At 40.1% G+C, this 17,790-nt stretch overlaps 1 gene segment (V, D, J or C); it reads left to right on the plus strand.

Moving 5' to 3' along the window:
- The first annotated feature begins 16,815 nt into the window (after window positions 1-16,815).
- Window positions 16,816-17,353, plus strand: LOC142402510 (T cell receptor beta variable 29-1-like). The segment is given in 2 exon segments: window positions 16,816-16,873; window positions 16,989-17,353. Coding segments are annotated over 2 exon segments (423 nt in total).
- Window positions 17,354-17,790: the final 437 nt, after the last annotated feature.

Consider the following 17,790-nt stretch of genomic DNA (forward strand, 5'->3'; position numbering starts at 1 on the left):
TATCTCAAATCAAAAAGACAATGGATGGAACACAGAGGGCCGTTTCTCCTGAGGTTCTGTATTCCATCACAGAAGATGCTGTTGGAAAGTTCCTTCGGCAAGTTTTTCTTTGGCTGGTGACAGAACAATCAGACAACGCAGAAGAGAAGGTTTCAGGAGCACTCACGGATATTGAAAACCTTCTTAAAAAAGGGTCGCAGTCACCAGAAGATAGATCAGAGTCCCCTAAAGTCCCGGCATCACCCTCCCCTTTACCTCACGATCTCTGTGAAATCAGAAAATTTAAAGAAGATTTGGACGAGAACTTAAAAATAACAAACATCAATGAACAGAATTTGACTGCAGCTGAAGTTACCAATGTTGAGAGTTTTGAACACTCATCTTCTGGACAGTATGAGGAAGAATCGCCAAAAGCTCCAGTGGAGGTAATTGACAGCTCGTCAGACAGTCTTGTAAACAGCCTTGTCCTTGGACTGATTTTGAGGCTTCTGTCAAAAGTCGAAGACAGAAACAAACACCTAATTCCCGATATTGTAGTAATCAAAGAAAGGCTTTTATACCTGGTAAAGGGTGAAGTCGACTCCAAAGACATCCCCTTAAACGAAGAAAATCTGAACGACATAACCAAGACTGTAGTTAAAGAACTTATCAAAAGATTTGGCTCACCGCTAAATCTACTGGATAAAGCAATGGCACCAGACAGTGCGTATTTTGACAAAATTCTGATTATAACCCTCAAATACCAGCTAAACGTGATAACACTGCCCAAAAAGAAGACCAAGATAGAGAGGTTTTTCTCCAGGATTGGAAAATCTTTGGAAAGAGCCGTCGTGTTTTTGAGGAAGAACTTAAGGACGACTGATTCATAAAGTTCCTTTTCTTTTTCACATTTTGTTTCAAGCTAACTTTTAATTTTTTTTCATTCTTAAATTTCTTATGCAGCATATCACGCCTTCCATCTAATCTAAAAATGATTAAGCTCTGAAGCACATCGACGTCAATGACGTCACAAAGAACATCAGAGAGCGCCGTTCTGACGCACATTGAATGACGCACTGTGCCGCAGACGAAAGTAACAGGCCCTGTTACACATGTAACTATATTTCAGACCTATTGCACGGACAGCTTAAGAGAATTTTATTTCACACCGAAAGAGAAGAGGAAAGATCACAAAAATGGAACAAACTAGGACGCAAATGGACACCGTACCAATTACAGAGGAAAATCTCCTACCAATTGTTAAAAGACATCTGGAAAAAGTTACAGCAGCCCAGTGGGCCTTGCTGGTAAGTGGAACTTCAATTTGGAAATGCAAGCCATTCTTGCAGGGATGTTAGCAGACATCGTACAGACGGTGTCAACAGTCCTCTTGAGAGTCTTGCTTCCCAAAATTCAGCAGGGCTCTCAAGAAAATACAGATGGGGCAGATTCTAGGTCGACACCAATAAGAGCAGACCTTGGAGATTCCTTGCCTAAAAGTATCTCCAGCTGTCTCAATGCACCACAAGACAGTTGTGAAGATGCCCGACATTTGACCAAACTCACAGAGGAAGAGATAGAAGAGAGAGTAAATTATCTTCAAGAAGCACTTTGACAGCATGGAGAAGGATCTGAAAAAGTCATTCGAGAGACCGGACAAAAAATTTATTTTAAAGTTAGAGCATGAGTCAACATCCAACGTACCGTCCGACTTCATTTTACTGGGGTGTATACCAGACTCTCCCGAACCCGAAAAATCCGCTGTGACCACACAGCAAAGACTGGTCACAATGATAAAACAGGGGCCCTCTGACATTACTGCCCAAAAAGAAGACCAAGATAGAGAGGTTTTTCTCCAGGATTGGAACATCTTTGGAAAGAGCCGTCATGTTTTTGAGGAAGAACATAAAGATGACTGGTTCATAAAGTTCCTTTTCTTTTCTTTTTTTTCTTTTTTTTTCTTCTTTTTCTTTTCCTTTCTTTTCATATATTTTTTTAAACTAACTTTTAATTTTTTTTTCATTCTTAAATTTCTTATGCAGCATATCAGGCCTTCATCTAATCTAACGAAATTTGAAAATGATTTCCTTTTCAGCAAAAAGATAAAAAACAAAGTCATTATTTATGACAACAACAATAAAAATACAACAATTAAAAACAAAAAATTCTAAGAATCAAGTCTTCACTTTGTTTTGTCATTATGGTGTCTAAGATGTTACTTCTATAAAAGTAAATGTAAGTGTATGTATAAGCCTGGGTGAAATGTTCTGTCAGAGTAAAAAGTCATCAAGCAATCAGAGGACTTAGAATTCTAGAGAATAGAATAGAATAGAATAGAATAGAATAGAACAGAATAGAATAGAACATTCCTTCATTAGGGTGACAGCTATTGCAGGAAAATAGTGAATGATCAGTGATTCACATGAATAAATAAATAAAAAGAATCAGTCATGATGATCTGAAAGGTATTGTTTTGTTCAGAATATCAATATACCATTCAATAGAATGATCCCAAAGTGAAATTATGCTGTTAAAAAATACATTATTGCCTCCCAAAAAAACAATCAAACTTGAAATGCAAAAAAGAACTGAAGGTTATGTTGAGATTCATTGTATGAAACTGTTGATGTGGGCAGGAATGCCTCATGTACCAGTCCATACTGCAGGGAAACCAAAGAAGCCTTTTGCTGAACACATTTAGCTGTTTGATCTCAGTGTTTTATATGTGTGTGTGTGTGTGTGTGTGTGTATATCCAACAATTAAAATAAAAATGTTTCAACATATAATATCGGTTTGAATTTCCTTTTTTTGTTTCTTTCCAGTCTCAGTGTCCACAATGTTGTAGCTCAGATGCATTTATTATTACTTATTAAATGGGTTTCATGACAACTTACTCAGTTTTAAGAATGGTTCATGTGCATATTTTACAAATAAATACCAGGTGTCAGGCAAAAGAGATGAGCCTCTACATGGTTGAAACGTTTGAGGGGTATTATTTCTCACCAGGCATTTGCAATGGGTAAGAAAACAATTGCATTGAGCCGTAGATTTTGGCTCCAGCTAGTGTTAACTATTGCGCTCTCAATCAGCTCCTGGCTTCAGGGTGCAATGCATGATATCCTCTTTGAACCCATGTAGTGAACATATCTCCCCTCTGTATGTTATGCACTATGTCGTGAATGAGAAGTTTCAGTTGAAATTCTGAACGCCACCACAAGATGGTTGACTCACGGTAGAGCCCAGTTAACAGATACGTTAGGGCCCAATCTGGGCTACTTTTGGCACTTCCAGTTACGGCATTGGCAAGTGTGGTGTGGGCCAGATGTGGTCCAAATGTCAGGAGCCGATCTGATGGGGATTTGTATCACAGCTTTTATTGGCATTTGTGCACTTGTTGCCATTTATTTGCAGACATGACCTATTTTAAACTTAGAACTGTTTTCAGAGGCGGTTAATCGGGGTCTTGTCTCAAAACAACATTGTGCGAGACAGAAAGCGCATCTCTTTCAATTCTTATTTTTAAATATCAGAAGAATTCATAAAACATATTTGTCTTATGTCTTCATCAGGGCTCTCTACTGTTAATCGATCAATGGCATATTATTGATCCATTGATCAATAAGTTCAGGGCTTTGTAGAGGTATTTACATTTTTTTTATTCAGATGTTGCTGACCTGAGCTGAGCTGCCTGTATCAATAAAAATGGGTTGTTTGCTTGCAATTGTTTCCTATTATATGCACTTGTTAAAATGGAATTAAAATGTACACTACATTTTAATTAAGGGTGCTCATAGGAAACCCAGGATTTGACTGAGAGGCAAGTAGCCCGTTAAAACCTTTTACTGGCTGGCACAATTCGTCCACAAGCATATACTAGTATTAGCTTTGAATGCTGGTCTTATATGTCTACTATATATGTATTGTATGTCTATTATATGTCTACAGAGGTGGTGAGGTGAATTTGACCAAGAGACAATCACAAATTGCAGTGGGCTGCACATTACCCCCAAACAGGCAGAAAAGAATGGAACAATTTGAAAGATAAGCACAAGGTAATTTGCTTGTTTCTGGTGTCGTATTCTGTGTTGGGTCTTTCTGAGACTGCTTTTAAAGAAACTGCTTACCTTCTTTATTCCAACCAATAAAAAGAAGTTAGCACACGTTTTAACATATCCTACAAAATGACTAGTTACTGGATTGTAAGTTCTGGTAAGGGCATAACAAAATGGCTGGCATGTAAAGGTTAGGTAATGCTGTTCCTGTCTGGAACATATAGCCAGAAAAACAGAGATGTTCATTAACAAAAAAAAATCAATGATTCCTGGATCCTAGCTATTCCTTTCAGTAGTTGTGTGTTTATTGGCTTCTTTTAGGTTCCTTTTTGTCCTAATGGGACAGAAAAGGACAGAAAAGGTCAAGCACACTATAAGTATTATGGTAAAGGTGGTGTCTCTGATATTGTTTTTTTTTATGGACATCCATCAGTAGTGCTTCCACTACTAATATACAAGTGAAATTTGCAATGACAACACTGCCTGCTATAATAGCAGAAGGTGCCACGGACACGAGCACTTGCAATATGGGAATATGAGTGTTTGACTTACAATAGTCATTGATGTTCACTGGACAAACATCCCGAATCACAACTGCAAAGAGAGCAGGTTGACTGATCGTAAAAAGACTAAATATAAATGTAAAGCGGTGATCATGGTAGCAAAGATAACAATGACGAGGAAACAGATCAGTCAGATGATCATAACATACCACAAAGTTCATTATGCACATCTGGTTAAGGAGAGAAAAAAAGATCCAATTGTTCAGAGCATCCACTGAAGAGGTTCAGCCTTGACCTATAGTGATTACTACTGGACACTATGTAACATAATGTTCATATGTGTGTGCCTATTGTTGGTTTGTTGGTTTATTTAAAACATACATTTATGTTCATTTGTGAACACGTCCCACCGTAACAGCAGCAAAAAAAGAGTGGTTTTATTATAATGGGGTGTGAGGGTATAAATGCTAGATCCTTAAGACAAACAGAATTTCTAATGTAATGAAGTTTGCCAAGAAAAAGAAAAGGGGGATTAAATCTTAGGTTTCATGTCATTTCATGTAATGAGCCTTTTTCATGTTTTCTGAAAAAGCAAAAGTTTAAGAATGCAGGTAAATGATGGATAACTGCAGCAGCAATGGGAGCCATCAGTCTGGTTTACAGCCACAGGAAGCCACTCCTCTCTTGACATCACATTGGTTGGCTCATGAAATCACTCTCAGTTCAGTTAAAAGGAGAAACCCTGTCATGATTTAACTCCTGTGTTTCATTGCTGACGTCAGAGTGACTGCACTCATGTCAGACTTCTACAGGATCATCAGATTTCTTATTTATCATTTCCTCACAGGTACCGATTGTTTCATTGTGAAATAAGATGTCTTCTACACCAACGGTGAGTCATTCACAAACTTAACTTCACGGTGAAGAAAACTGGTGAATGTGCAGACAGTGAAACAAACAAAATAGACAAAAAGCTCAGAAGTTCTGTGACAAACCCCAAATAGTATATCTATATCTGTAGTATATCAAATAGTACATCTGCCTCTGTCTTTAAAGCACCATCAGCTCCGTCAACATGTCCAAAGACACTGACGAACTCCTGTACCGACCACACACAAACCCGCCTCCGTTTAACTTGTTTGAATATTTGTTAAGGACAGAAAAATGCTCATTCCAATATTTCAAAGTGTTACAAGTGTGCACGTCAATAACAGAACTTCTCCATCAGCTGATTCATACTTCACACAGTCTAATCTTCCTGGTTTCACAGCTGTGTTCACTTCAGTTAAGCTCCTCCCACATAACAAACGTGGCCTCCTGTTGGTTCACAGGATCAGAGAAGGTCACACCTTGAAGTGACACACCTCCCTGCATCTCTTCATATCTGTGACTACACAGTGAGATACTGTAACTGAGACCCTGAGTTTTACAGCATGACCTCTATCAGACATCGGCTCCTCAGCTTATTGGTGCTTGCTCACTGGATCAAAGGTAAAGTAGTATGTTATTAGCAGATTCATTTCAGCAGTTAGATGGTGTCTGCACCGGTGAAACAGTTAACTGGTAAAATGCTCATTTGTGGTAACTTTCACTGTTGTACTCACAGGTCATGTTGATGGAAGTGATGTCTACCAGACTCCCATACTGTGGGAGCAGCAGGGTGAAAATGCATCAATACACTGTAACCACTCAAAGGGTGCTGCTTACTTCCAGATGTACTGGTACCAACAGCTGCCAGGGGAGGGAATGAGGCCGATAGTTTTCACCACTACATCTCCTCCACATGGATATGAAAGCGGCTTCAGTGAGGACAAATTTCCAGCAGAGAAGAAGGATGCTCAGACTGGATCTCTGACAGTAAAGAAGCTGCAGCCTCAGGACAGCGGAGTGTATTTCTGTGCTGTGAGCCAACACAGTGATGCAGGTGACTCAAAGAGCTGCACAAAAACCCAGCTGTTGGTGTCACATGGCAAACTGAGGAAATCACCGTCTTTATCTATCTGTAGGGGGAGCTCTAGACCTCTTTGTGCTCAAGGCAGGAGTCAAAATCAGACAATCTGTGAGTCAGATTACAAAACCAAGGGATTGGGGAAACATTGAGTCTAGGAACACTGTAGGAAGCATTAATAACCTGAATGTGATGTGGGCTGCCATGGGTAGCCAGTGGAATTCAGTGAGTAGTGGAGTGGCATTTGTTATTTTGATGTTCACCAGGTTCTGTACCATTTGTAGGTGTTTCCCTGTGCATGCTGAGACGCCTGCTGGAGTAGAACTGCAACAGTCGAGGTGAGAGATGACCATGGGCCGTACCACTAAATCAAGCACAGCCTAGTTTTTTAAGGGTTTCTCACCATGTTTGTTGGAAAATAGTTGAATTGGAGTTTTTTATCAGATGTTCCACTGGACAAATGATTATCTGGCCTATGACCAACAGATCAGTGTCAGAGAGTCTTAGTTGAAGGTGGAGTTCCTTCATCAATGTGGTGATGTCAGAGAGACAAGCTGAGGTTTGTGCTGTAATCGTGTTGTTATGGGTCAAGATTGAGTGTGACAGTTGGATATCATCTGCATAGCAGGGATACCAGAAGCCATGTAAGTGGCTAACTTGGTGCAGGGATGTGGTCTGAATTACAATGTTGCAAAAAAATCAAATAAAATAGGTCCGAGTACGGAGCCTTGATACATGCCAAAAAATGTGCTCAGAAATAATCACTTAGCCAAATCTTTTAAGGAGCTGACTGATGTTTCATGTTCATCCTCATCCCTCACAATTCAACAGCTCAACCCATCACAGATGAGAAATGTAGCCTCCTGCTCAGATGACACAATTAGACGTCACTGCTGCAGTGACACACCATCCTGCATCTCTTCATATCTGTGTGACTGCACTGAAAGATAACTGAGACTCTCGTCTTTAGAACATGACCTCTATCAGACAGGGTCTCCTCAGCTTGTTGGTGCTTGTACTCTGGATACAAGGTAAAGTACAGTGACATCAGCAGATTGTATTCAGCATTTACAAGAGGAAAATATTTCTGAAACTGTCAACTATTAAGATGTTCACTTCTGGAAACTCTCACTGTTGTACTCACAGGTCATGTTGATGGAAGTGATGTCTACCAGACTCCCATACTGTGGGAGCAGCAGGGTGAAAATGCAACAATACACTGTAACCACTCAAAGGGTGGAGGCTATTTCCAGATGTACTGGTACAGACAGCTGCCTGGAGAAACTATGAAACTTATCGTGTTCACAACTACAGCTAAAATAGATCACAACTTTGTAGAATTCAGCAAAGACAAATTCTTAGCCACCAAGACTGAAGCTGAGAGAGGAACATTCACAGTAAAGAATCTGCCGCCAGAAGATAAAGGCTGGTATTTCTGTGCTGTGAGTCAACACAGTGATCCAAACACATGAACACTGAACAAAAACCTCTGCACACTGTTCCCATCTGTATTTATCTGCTCTCCTGTAGGAGGAGCTCAAGTACAAGCTCACAATGTCTCACAGTCATGTGACACTCCCATATGCAAGTCTTCATATCTGTGCTGTGATGTCAGAGCTGCCATCACACACACTGACAGTGACTGTGGTCTCCAAGTTCAGTCTTCTCCCAACACAATAATGATCCCAGCTGCTCTGATCAAACTCTCAGCTCTGCTCTGTATTGCAGGTACTTTATGCACATGATGATGCTGAGGACTGAAAGGAGAAGAAGTTCTCTTCTCTTTTAATTCATAATCATATTTTCATCTTGTTCTTTTTAAACTGCATACAGAAGAGTTGTTGGAGCTTCTGTAACACAATGTGACTTTGACTCCTGCAGGTCTAACTGACGGGAGTGATGTGACCCAGACTCTTCTGCTGTGGAAGAACGAGGGTCAGTCTGCCACGATGAACTGCAGCCACACTGAGGATGCTACTTACTTCCAGATGTACTGGTACCAACAGCTGCCAGGGGAGGGAATGAGACAGATAGTTTTCACCACTACATCTCCTCCACATAAATATGAAAGCGGCTTCAGTGAGGACAAATTTCCAGCAGAGAAGAAGGATGCTCAGACTGGATCTCTGACAGTAAAGAAGCTGCAGCCTCAGGACAGCGGAGTGTATTTCTGTGCTGTGAGCCAACACAGTGATGCAGGTGACTCAAAGAGCTGCACAAAAACCCAGCTGTTGGTGTCACAGTGAACCAAAGACATCACGTCTTCAGTTCCTGAAGGGGGAGCACACGACATGTCCAGGATATTTTCCACATATATATTTTGATATATTTCAAACACCATGTCTTTTTAACACAGAGCTCAGTCTCTCATTGAATTCTATAGATCAAATATGTCATTATTTTCTCCTTCTTTTCATCACTCTCATTTTTGATTGACCTTGTATAGATTGACCTTTTCTGTACTGCATACTGGAAATGAATATAGTATGAACATCCAAGCACCAAATCCAATGTTCTCTTCACAGCTGCTTCATGCTTTGTGACAGCAATTAAAAACATGTAAGAGACAAGAGGCTGTTTATGACTCCTCAGTGGAACAGTGATATGTCTGCTGAACAGATCCAAATAACATTTTTCTGCTCTGTGTTCCTGATGGTGTAAAACTACACTTTTCAAAAACTATTAATCTTTTCAACAAAAAGCTGTAAAGCATCTGAAACAGTTTGTCTGATGCTTCGGCTCCATGTTGGAGTTATGGGTCCCATCGGACCTCCTGGTTGCTGCTGGAGGGGTCAGTCTGTTCAGGTGGTCTGCAAATACATGATATTAGTGGCAGTAACTTTCAGAGGAGCCGGTATCAACAGTGACCAGGTACTCGCTGAGTTCCTGTATTCATCTTTATTTTAAACACCCCAATGATGAAATGGAGAAAATTCTCTTCCAAAATGTTTAGTTTTCTGTTCTTATCAGTGAATGAATAGGAGGGCAGAAAGCATGCACAACATCACGTTTAAAGAGTCAAATAAACACGTTCTTTATGTCAAACGCATTTCCTGAAAAGAGCATTCTAAATGTTTTAATGTGAAAGAAATCATCCAGTAAATTGAATTCAGCACATAAACACACAGAAGAAGAGGACACCTGCATCTAAGCACAGTTAATGGCAGCAAATAAATAAAGATCTCATCATTAAAGCCTCCTCTTCCTGTGTTAACCCACACAGCAGGATGCTGCACAGATCCACTGATCACATGTGACGCCCATGTGTTGATCCCTCCTTCTCCTTTCCATCCAGGCAGCTCTGTTCAGTTTGAACTTCTCAGTATCCTTTTGTTTTTCTCTGCTCTGGGATCATGATCAGGCTCCTCGTACATTTAGCAGCTCTGCCGTTCTGTTTAACAGGTAACATTAAATCAAATCATCCTCGGTAAAAGTTATTCTCTGCTCTAAACCTGTTTGCTCTCTTTTTCATCCTGTAGAACTCTCACAAAACAGCGTTCAACAGACTCCCACTGCTGTGATCAGAGGACATGGAGAAGAGATCCAGATAAACTGCAGCCATTCAAACACCAATTTTTATATGATGCAGTGGTACAAACAGTCTCCTGGGGAAACTGATATGGCTCTGATTGGTTATGCTCACTATTCTTCTCTAGCTGTTGAAGATTCATTCAAAACCTCCTATAATGTGACCGGTGATGGCCGCAGTCTGTCATCTCTTGTTATTCCAAAGCTGAGACAGTCTGTGGACAGCGCAGTATATTTCTGTGCTGCCAGCGATGCACAGTGCTGCATGAAGCCTCCAGCTACAACAGAAACCTCCTCTGCTGCAGACAGTAACAATCATTCCCCTGCTGATAACAACATGAGCAACAAGTAAACCACCACTGAATGACTGATCAGAGAGCTCATTTCATCCAGTAGGGGGCAGTGTTCCCCAACACATCCTGTAGGGTTGCATTTCTTTTTATGCGACACAAAATGAAAAAGGATTTAAGTTCATCATGAATAATTGTGTTGGCTTTACAAACATGTGGATACATAGAGCTGTTTAAACTGATGTTTTGCTTTTGCAGAAATGAGTTTAATTGGGAGTGAAGGAATCACAAACAGTAGGTATGATGGTCTTCTCTCTGCCTGACTGAAATGTAGTCTGTGTAAGTTCTTGATTTGGTTCATTTTATGATCAGCATTTATTTTCAAAAGGTTTCACTAACATGACTTTAATATATTATTATCTTATTTTCATTCTCTCAGAAAATTCATTAAATATCTGTGATTATTTAACATCAATTATCACAGTTATGCAGATGATACACAACTTAATGTGTCTCTGTCACCGGACGACTGCAGCCCAGCTGACGTTCTGTGTCAGTGTCTGGAGGAAGTAAACACCTGGATGAGAGAGAATTTTCTACAATTAAATGAAGACAAAACTGAGATCATTCTGTTTGGTAGCAAAGAGAAGAGGGTCAGCGTTGGTAAATATCTTGAGACTCGGGCCCTTACAATCACTGACCAAGTTGGTAACCTTGGAGTGTTGATAGACTCAGATCTGACTTTCAGCAGCCACATCAGAGCTGTCACCAAGGCAGCTTTTTACCATCTCAGAAACACCAACAGAATTAAAGGTTTCCTCTCCCAAAAAGACCAGGAGAAACTCATCCATGCATTCATCTCCAGTAGACTCCATTACTGTAATGCTCTTTTAACTGGACTTCCCAAAAAGAGCATTAAACATCTGCAGCTCATCCAGAACGCTGCTGCTGGAGTTTTAACCCGGACTAAGAGATCTGAACACATCACACCAGTTTTAATATCTTTACACTGGCTTCCAGTCAGTCACAGAATAGATTTTAAAAGCCTGCTGATGGTTTAGAAATCCCAGAACGGTTTAGGCCCAAAATACATCTGTGACATGTTCAGAGAATATAAACCCAGCAGAGCTCTTAGATCCAAGGACTCAGGTCAGCTGGTCCAGTCCAGAGTCCAGACTAAACATGGAGAAGCAGCATTTAGCTGTTATGCTGCAAACAAGTGGAACAAACTGCCAGTGGAGATTAAACTCTCACCAAATGTAGACATTTTTAAATCCAGGTTAAAAACATTTCTGTTCTCATGTGTCTATGCATGAAATCTGCACGGTATCTTTTAATTTATCTGGACTGTTGCTTGTTTTGAAATTCATTTAGATTATTTTATTTGTTTCTCTTTATTGTCTTTTATGTATTTTAATGCTTCTTCCACTCCCTGCTGCAATGCTTTTATTTTATGTAAAGCACTTTGAATTGTTTGTACATGAAATGTGCTATATACATAAATTTGATTTGATTTGATTTGATCTGATTTGATACTGTACTAATCACTTCTTGTTCTTCAGGTTGGAAAAATCGTTTTCACTAAGGCAGCAGTGAGATTGATTCCTGAAACCGAACAGATTTGTGGCTTTGTGTAACGCCATAAACCTCTTAGAAAATAAGAAAAAATACACACTTTGAGCAGCAAATGGGCATTTACTAAACACAGATTTAAAAAATGCAGTAGCAATTGTATTCATACATAGAGACCATCCTATGATACTGGGTTAAATACAGTCAGCGTCTGTAGAAACTACTGAAATGTCTGAAAATGTACATGTCTGAGGGAAATATACCCTGTACAGGACAGCTGTAACAACACATTTTATACCTTAAGAAGAATTTACAATAAATAGTTTGTCACGATTCATCAAGTTGTTGCAATAAGACACACTGCTGTTTTTTTAGGTCTCATCTTGTTGATGGTGGGATTAAAGTGGAACTCTTGTCTGTGTGGTGGAAATTGCTGGTGAAAGTGTCCTCTTTCGCTTCTTTCCTCTGCAGCTTGTGATGGAGTTGAATATCCTGGAGAAGAAGTTTTGAATCCTTTTGAAAGGTTTCTTGTGGGTTTTTACTTCAACAAGTTCAGAGGTTTTCACTTCTTTGCATGTAGTGGATTCATTCTCTGCCACAGTGAGCTTCTCATGGGTCCCGGCAGTTGTGACGTTTACCGATGGTTCATCTTTGCTGACGGTTGTTGCACTCTCTGCTCTGTCTTCAGATTCTTTATCAATAGGATAAAGGGGCCTCACTTTTATAATGGTTCTTCTATTCCACCTGCCGTCTTTGGAGCATTTTCCAGCTGACTTCATCTCTGTCTTCCCTCGATGACAATTTTTCAAAGTTGTTTGTTCTGAGTTTAGATAAGAGGGTTCCTTTTCTTTGAAGGAAGAGGCTGGGAGTTTCATAGTGAGGAAATAGTGTCCAAGGGCTTCTCTGGGAGTGATCCGTTTACCCTGATCCACAGTCAGCATCTGCTTGAGCAGGCTTATAAATGCTTGTGTACATTCAGAGGGATCCAAAGGCTCTGGGTTCATCTTTGGCAGATCATCAAGTGAGTATAGACCGTTATAGATGCCCTGAAGCTCCTCTGTACTGAAACCTGTCGCGTTTGTGTATTCAGCTGGTGTATTCAGCCTAAATATACGGTCAGGGGGGTCTTGGACCTGAGTAAAGAAGTGCTTTACTTTGAATCCTGATTTCAGGAGATCCTTTGTTGGTTGACATTGCAACTGTACAATTATCCTTACAGCCTCGTACTCACAGTGTGTAGGATAGAGATTCTGGCCAAGATACATGTAGGCCAAAGTACATCCAAGAGACCATATATCTATACCTTCATCCATTGGAATCCCCAGGATGATCTCAGGAGCCCTGTAACCAATAGCCTGAAGGGTGCCTCCCCACCACAGCTTGGATGTCTTTGTAGCCAATCCAAAATCAATCAGCTTTACCTTGTAGGACTGAGACTGATGGTTCACGAGCATTATATTGTCTGGCTTTATGTCACCATGAACCATGCTGATGCTTTTCAGTGCATCCAAAGCCACCAGCATCTGCTGAGCAATCACTCTGATATCAGAAACAAGGAGTGGCATGAAATTCTTGCTTTTGATTAGGTCAAAAATACTTAAATCCAGCTTTTCAAAAAACAGACAGAAGTGACCTTTAAATTTGAAGTGCTCCCAGAACTTCACCAAGTTGTTCTTGTCAGGGTCAAACTGTCTGAGTTTTTTCAGCATTCTGGCCTCTCTTCTGCCTTCTCTGAAACGGTCTTTTCGTACAATTTTCACTGCCACAATCTCTCCTGTATCCAGCTTTGTGCTCTTGGCCACTTTTCCAAAACCGCCCTCACCGAGGAAATCCTCAATGTGGTATCCACTTGAATTTCCAGTCAGAACAACGTTTTTCTGTACAGTATACAGTGGTTTCTCTCTTCTCTTGGTATTTTTTGAAGCTGCCATTTCTGAAGGTTGTCTATGGTCAAAAGAATGCAAATCTTCTCTCAACTCAATGGATCTTCTCCAACAATGGTCATACAAGCATGGGAATTTGGTCTGTGCTTGCTGTGGTTTCAAAGGAATGTTTACATTTGAGTTTTGGTGGCGATTAGGCCATGTTCGGAATGCCCCGCCCACTGTTGCTGTGATACTGAATGTAAACAAAAATAAAGACATTTTATGTTATAAGTAACTGGTACAAAGTGGATGTCCAAAAAAACAACTTAAAAAAATTGACAACATAATAAAAAATCCGAAAACCTGTATCGGGTGATATGTGTCCACCAGTGGTGGCTGCTGACTTTTAAAACAGGGGAAGCCCATATTACGCCTTCAGGGTTGTAGTGGCTCGTGCCATCCCAAAGCAGAACATAGCAAAGTTAAAAAGAATTAGTTATAACATAGCTGTGTCTAGTATGACAACTATGCCCAGCAAATACACAGAAAGAAGATATAGACTTTGAAAATTCACACAGCAAGGCCAAAATCAAGTATGATGGAATCTAAGGCCTGTAAATGGCTGGATCTGTGGCTGGATCAGAATCTGTGGAGCATTTTTCCCTGTCATAATGAATACTTAGAGTTTGATGGTGGTGGTAAAGTATTCTTAAAAAAGGTAACATTTGTGAATGGGCAGCATGAATTCTGGAAAGAAACAACTAAAAGCATTACAGCACTTTCACAGACAACCAGTCTCTTTCGTATCCGCTTTGGGACTGAAGTTCCAGCGTGCTTCTCTCCGCTTAAAAATTCGGCTGCCACATGATGGAAAAATAATAACTCCAATCATCACAACACAGCCCCTCATATTGACACGCCCACGTCTAATCTAACCCCAGAGATGCCGAGCAGCCTCGGAAGTGATGACTTTTTGTCGATTTAGCCAATGATGACTGAGAATTGTAGAAAAAAACTTGACTCTCCCGCCCCCTCCTGAAGCCGGGCAGCCCTCGGCTCGGAAGCCTGGCTGTTAATGGCGACTTCATAACATGATTTCCTCAGTGAACGGCGGCAATTTCAGAACAAATCCCTTCATTAAGCTACAGGACAACATGTTGTAGTTATGAAAGTAAATGCAGTATTGGGCATATCTTATGTTTTGTGAATAACTGTTTTATCGTCAATTTAACATTGAAGATGTGGCAATTTCACCAGAGAATGGGAGAGGCTGCCCGGCTTCCCGTGTTGCCTCTGAATAGAAGCGGCTGGTGTACACATGGACACGTACAGGTCGCTTTCAAGGACATGACCGGGTGATTGTGTCACGTGGTACAAGCTTGAAATACAATAAAATGCAAGCAAATCATGCATGAAGTTTGAATATAATGCGTGTATTGTTTAAACATTGTTTCAATGCATGAAGTTTCTTGACGTCCCGCGTGCGCTGACGACCAGCGCTGAATATCTGATGATCTCGGAATCATTTTTAAAAAGCGGACGATACGTCAGCACCGTATCTATGTTTACAGAAATATGCACGATTCAGGTCATATCATGGACTGTTTTTTCCATTTATTGTATTTATCATATTAAAATAAAATGATAATAATGAATTTTGAATGAATGGATTTGTTTATAAATCAATACTGCACATTCAAAGAGACAGAGGCTGGGTATGCGTGAGAGTGCAACTTACATTACTTTATTCATGTTGTAAGCGTTCATTTCAAGGAGCCATTGACTTTGAAGCCAAGCTTTATTTATTGGGTTACAGACACCAAAACCTCTGTGCAAAGAAATGTTGGACTTGTGGAGGACTCGTGCAAAGGTTCCAGCAATATTTGTTAGCAACAAGGCACATACATGTCCCTCCATTGGTGTTTGATCCTGTTGTGAATTAAATGAATGAAATTAATACTCTTTTTAAAAGAAAGTTGTAGCCTTAGTAGTCAATAATAGTCATTAGTATGTAATTCAGAATTATTCAGCATAAGCAACCGTTGCATATGGCTATTGTTGCTGGCAGGAATCTCCTTATCGCGGCAAAGCTGAAGAAGCCTCTGACTAAGCACACTTGAATGACTCATCACTGTGTTATGTAGAGGATGGGCAGTATTGTTCAGCAACTTTTGCAGCATTCTTCTTTGCACAATCATCTCCAGAGCAGTCGTCAGCACAGTGCCAGCCTTCTTTAAGTTTGAGTCACTGGCTGTAATGCTGCTGCCCCAACAGATGGCAGAAAAGCAGATTGCTCTGAACAATTCACGTTTGTGCCCCTGTCAGCTTTAACTGAGTTTAAGGGCCTGTTCCATGCTGATGCAGAACAGCAGAAAATTGACAAAGTGTAAATAAAACTTATGAGACCTTGGTCCATCAATATTTAGTGGTGGAGTTTCTAAAATGACAATCATAACTATAAAAATGATCATATTATCAGCAGTTGTCGTAGCTGTTATTGTCTTAGTAGTAGTAGTATCTGTTGTACAGTGTAGGAGTATGTGCATTCATGAACCAAAATTTTTTATAAATGTTGTAATGAAGTAAAATAATCAAACATATATTATTAGAATATAACAAATGAACAGTTTAAACAATAAAAGAATATGAGAAGAGTTATTTCTTAAAAAAGATAACATCACAGAAAAATACAAGATGAGTTCACTATCTGTCTTTCAAATGATTGAACCAACCGCATATCCAACCAAGTTGGGACGCTGTGTAAAATGTAAATACAAAAAGTATGCAATAACTTACAAAACTGCATAAAACCAAGATTTCATGTGCAATAAAACATAGAAAACAGATCAAATGTTGAAAGTAAGACATTTGGCAGCAAAACATTAAGGAGCTGACTGATGTTTCATGTTGATCCTCATCCCTCACAATTCAACAGCTCAACCCATCACAGATGAGAAATGTAGCCTCCTGCTCAGATGACACCATTAGACGTCACTGCTGCAGTGACACACCATCCTGCATCTCTTCATATCTGTGTGACTGCACTGAAAGATAACTGAGACTCTCGTCTTTAGAACATGACCTCTATCAGACAGGGTCTCCTCAGCTTGTTGGTGCTTGTACTCTGGATACAAGGTAAAGTACAGTGACATCAGCAGATTGTATTCAGCAGTTAGAAGAGGAAAATATTTCTGAAACTGTCAACTATTAAGATGTTCACTTCTGGAAACTCTCACTGTTGTACTCACAGGTTATGTTGATGGAAGTGATGTCTACCAGACTCCCATACTGTGGGAGAAGCAGGGTGAAAATGCAACAATACACTGTAACCACACAAAGGCTGCTGACTATTACCAGATGTACTGGTACAGACAGCTGCCTGGGGAGGGAATGAGTCAGATAGTTTTCACCACTACATCTCCTCCACATGGATATGAAAGCGGCTTCAGTGAGGACAAATTTCCAGCAGAGAAGAAGGACGCTCAGACTGGATCTCTGACAGTAAAGAAGCTGCAGCCTCAGGACAGCGGAGTGTATTTCTGTGCTGTGAGCCAACACAGTGATGCAGGTGACTCAAAGAGCTGCACAAAAACCCAGCTGTTGGTGTCACAGTGAACCAAAGACATCACGTCTTCAGTTCCTGAAGGGGGAGCACACGACATGTCCAGGATATTTTCAACATATATATTTTGATATATTTCAAACACCATGTCTTTTTAACACAGAGCTCAGTCTCTCATTGAATTCTATAGATCAAATATGTCATTATTTTCTCCTTCTTTTCATCACTCTCATTTCTGATTGACCTCGTATAGATTGACCTTTTCTGTACTGCATACTGGAAATGACAATAGTATGAACATCCAAGCACCAAATCCAATGTTCTCTTCACAGCTGCTTCATGCTTTGTGACAGCAATTAAAAACATGTGAGAGACAAGTGGCTGTTTATGACTCCTCAGTGGAACAGTGATATGTCTGCTGAACAGATCCAAATAACATTTTTCTGCTCTGTGTTCCTGATGGTGTAAAACTACAGTTTTCAAAAACTAT

The sequence above is a fragment of the Odontesthes bonariensis genome, chromosome 17 (genome assembly GCF_027942865.1).
Source record: "Odontesthes bonariensis isolate fOdoBon6 chromosome 17, fOdoBon6.hap1, whole genome shotgun sequence".
NCBI lineage: Eukaryota > Metazoa > Chordata > Actinopteri > Atheriniformes > Atherinopsidae > Odontesthes > Odontesthes bonariensis.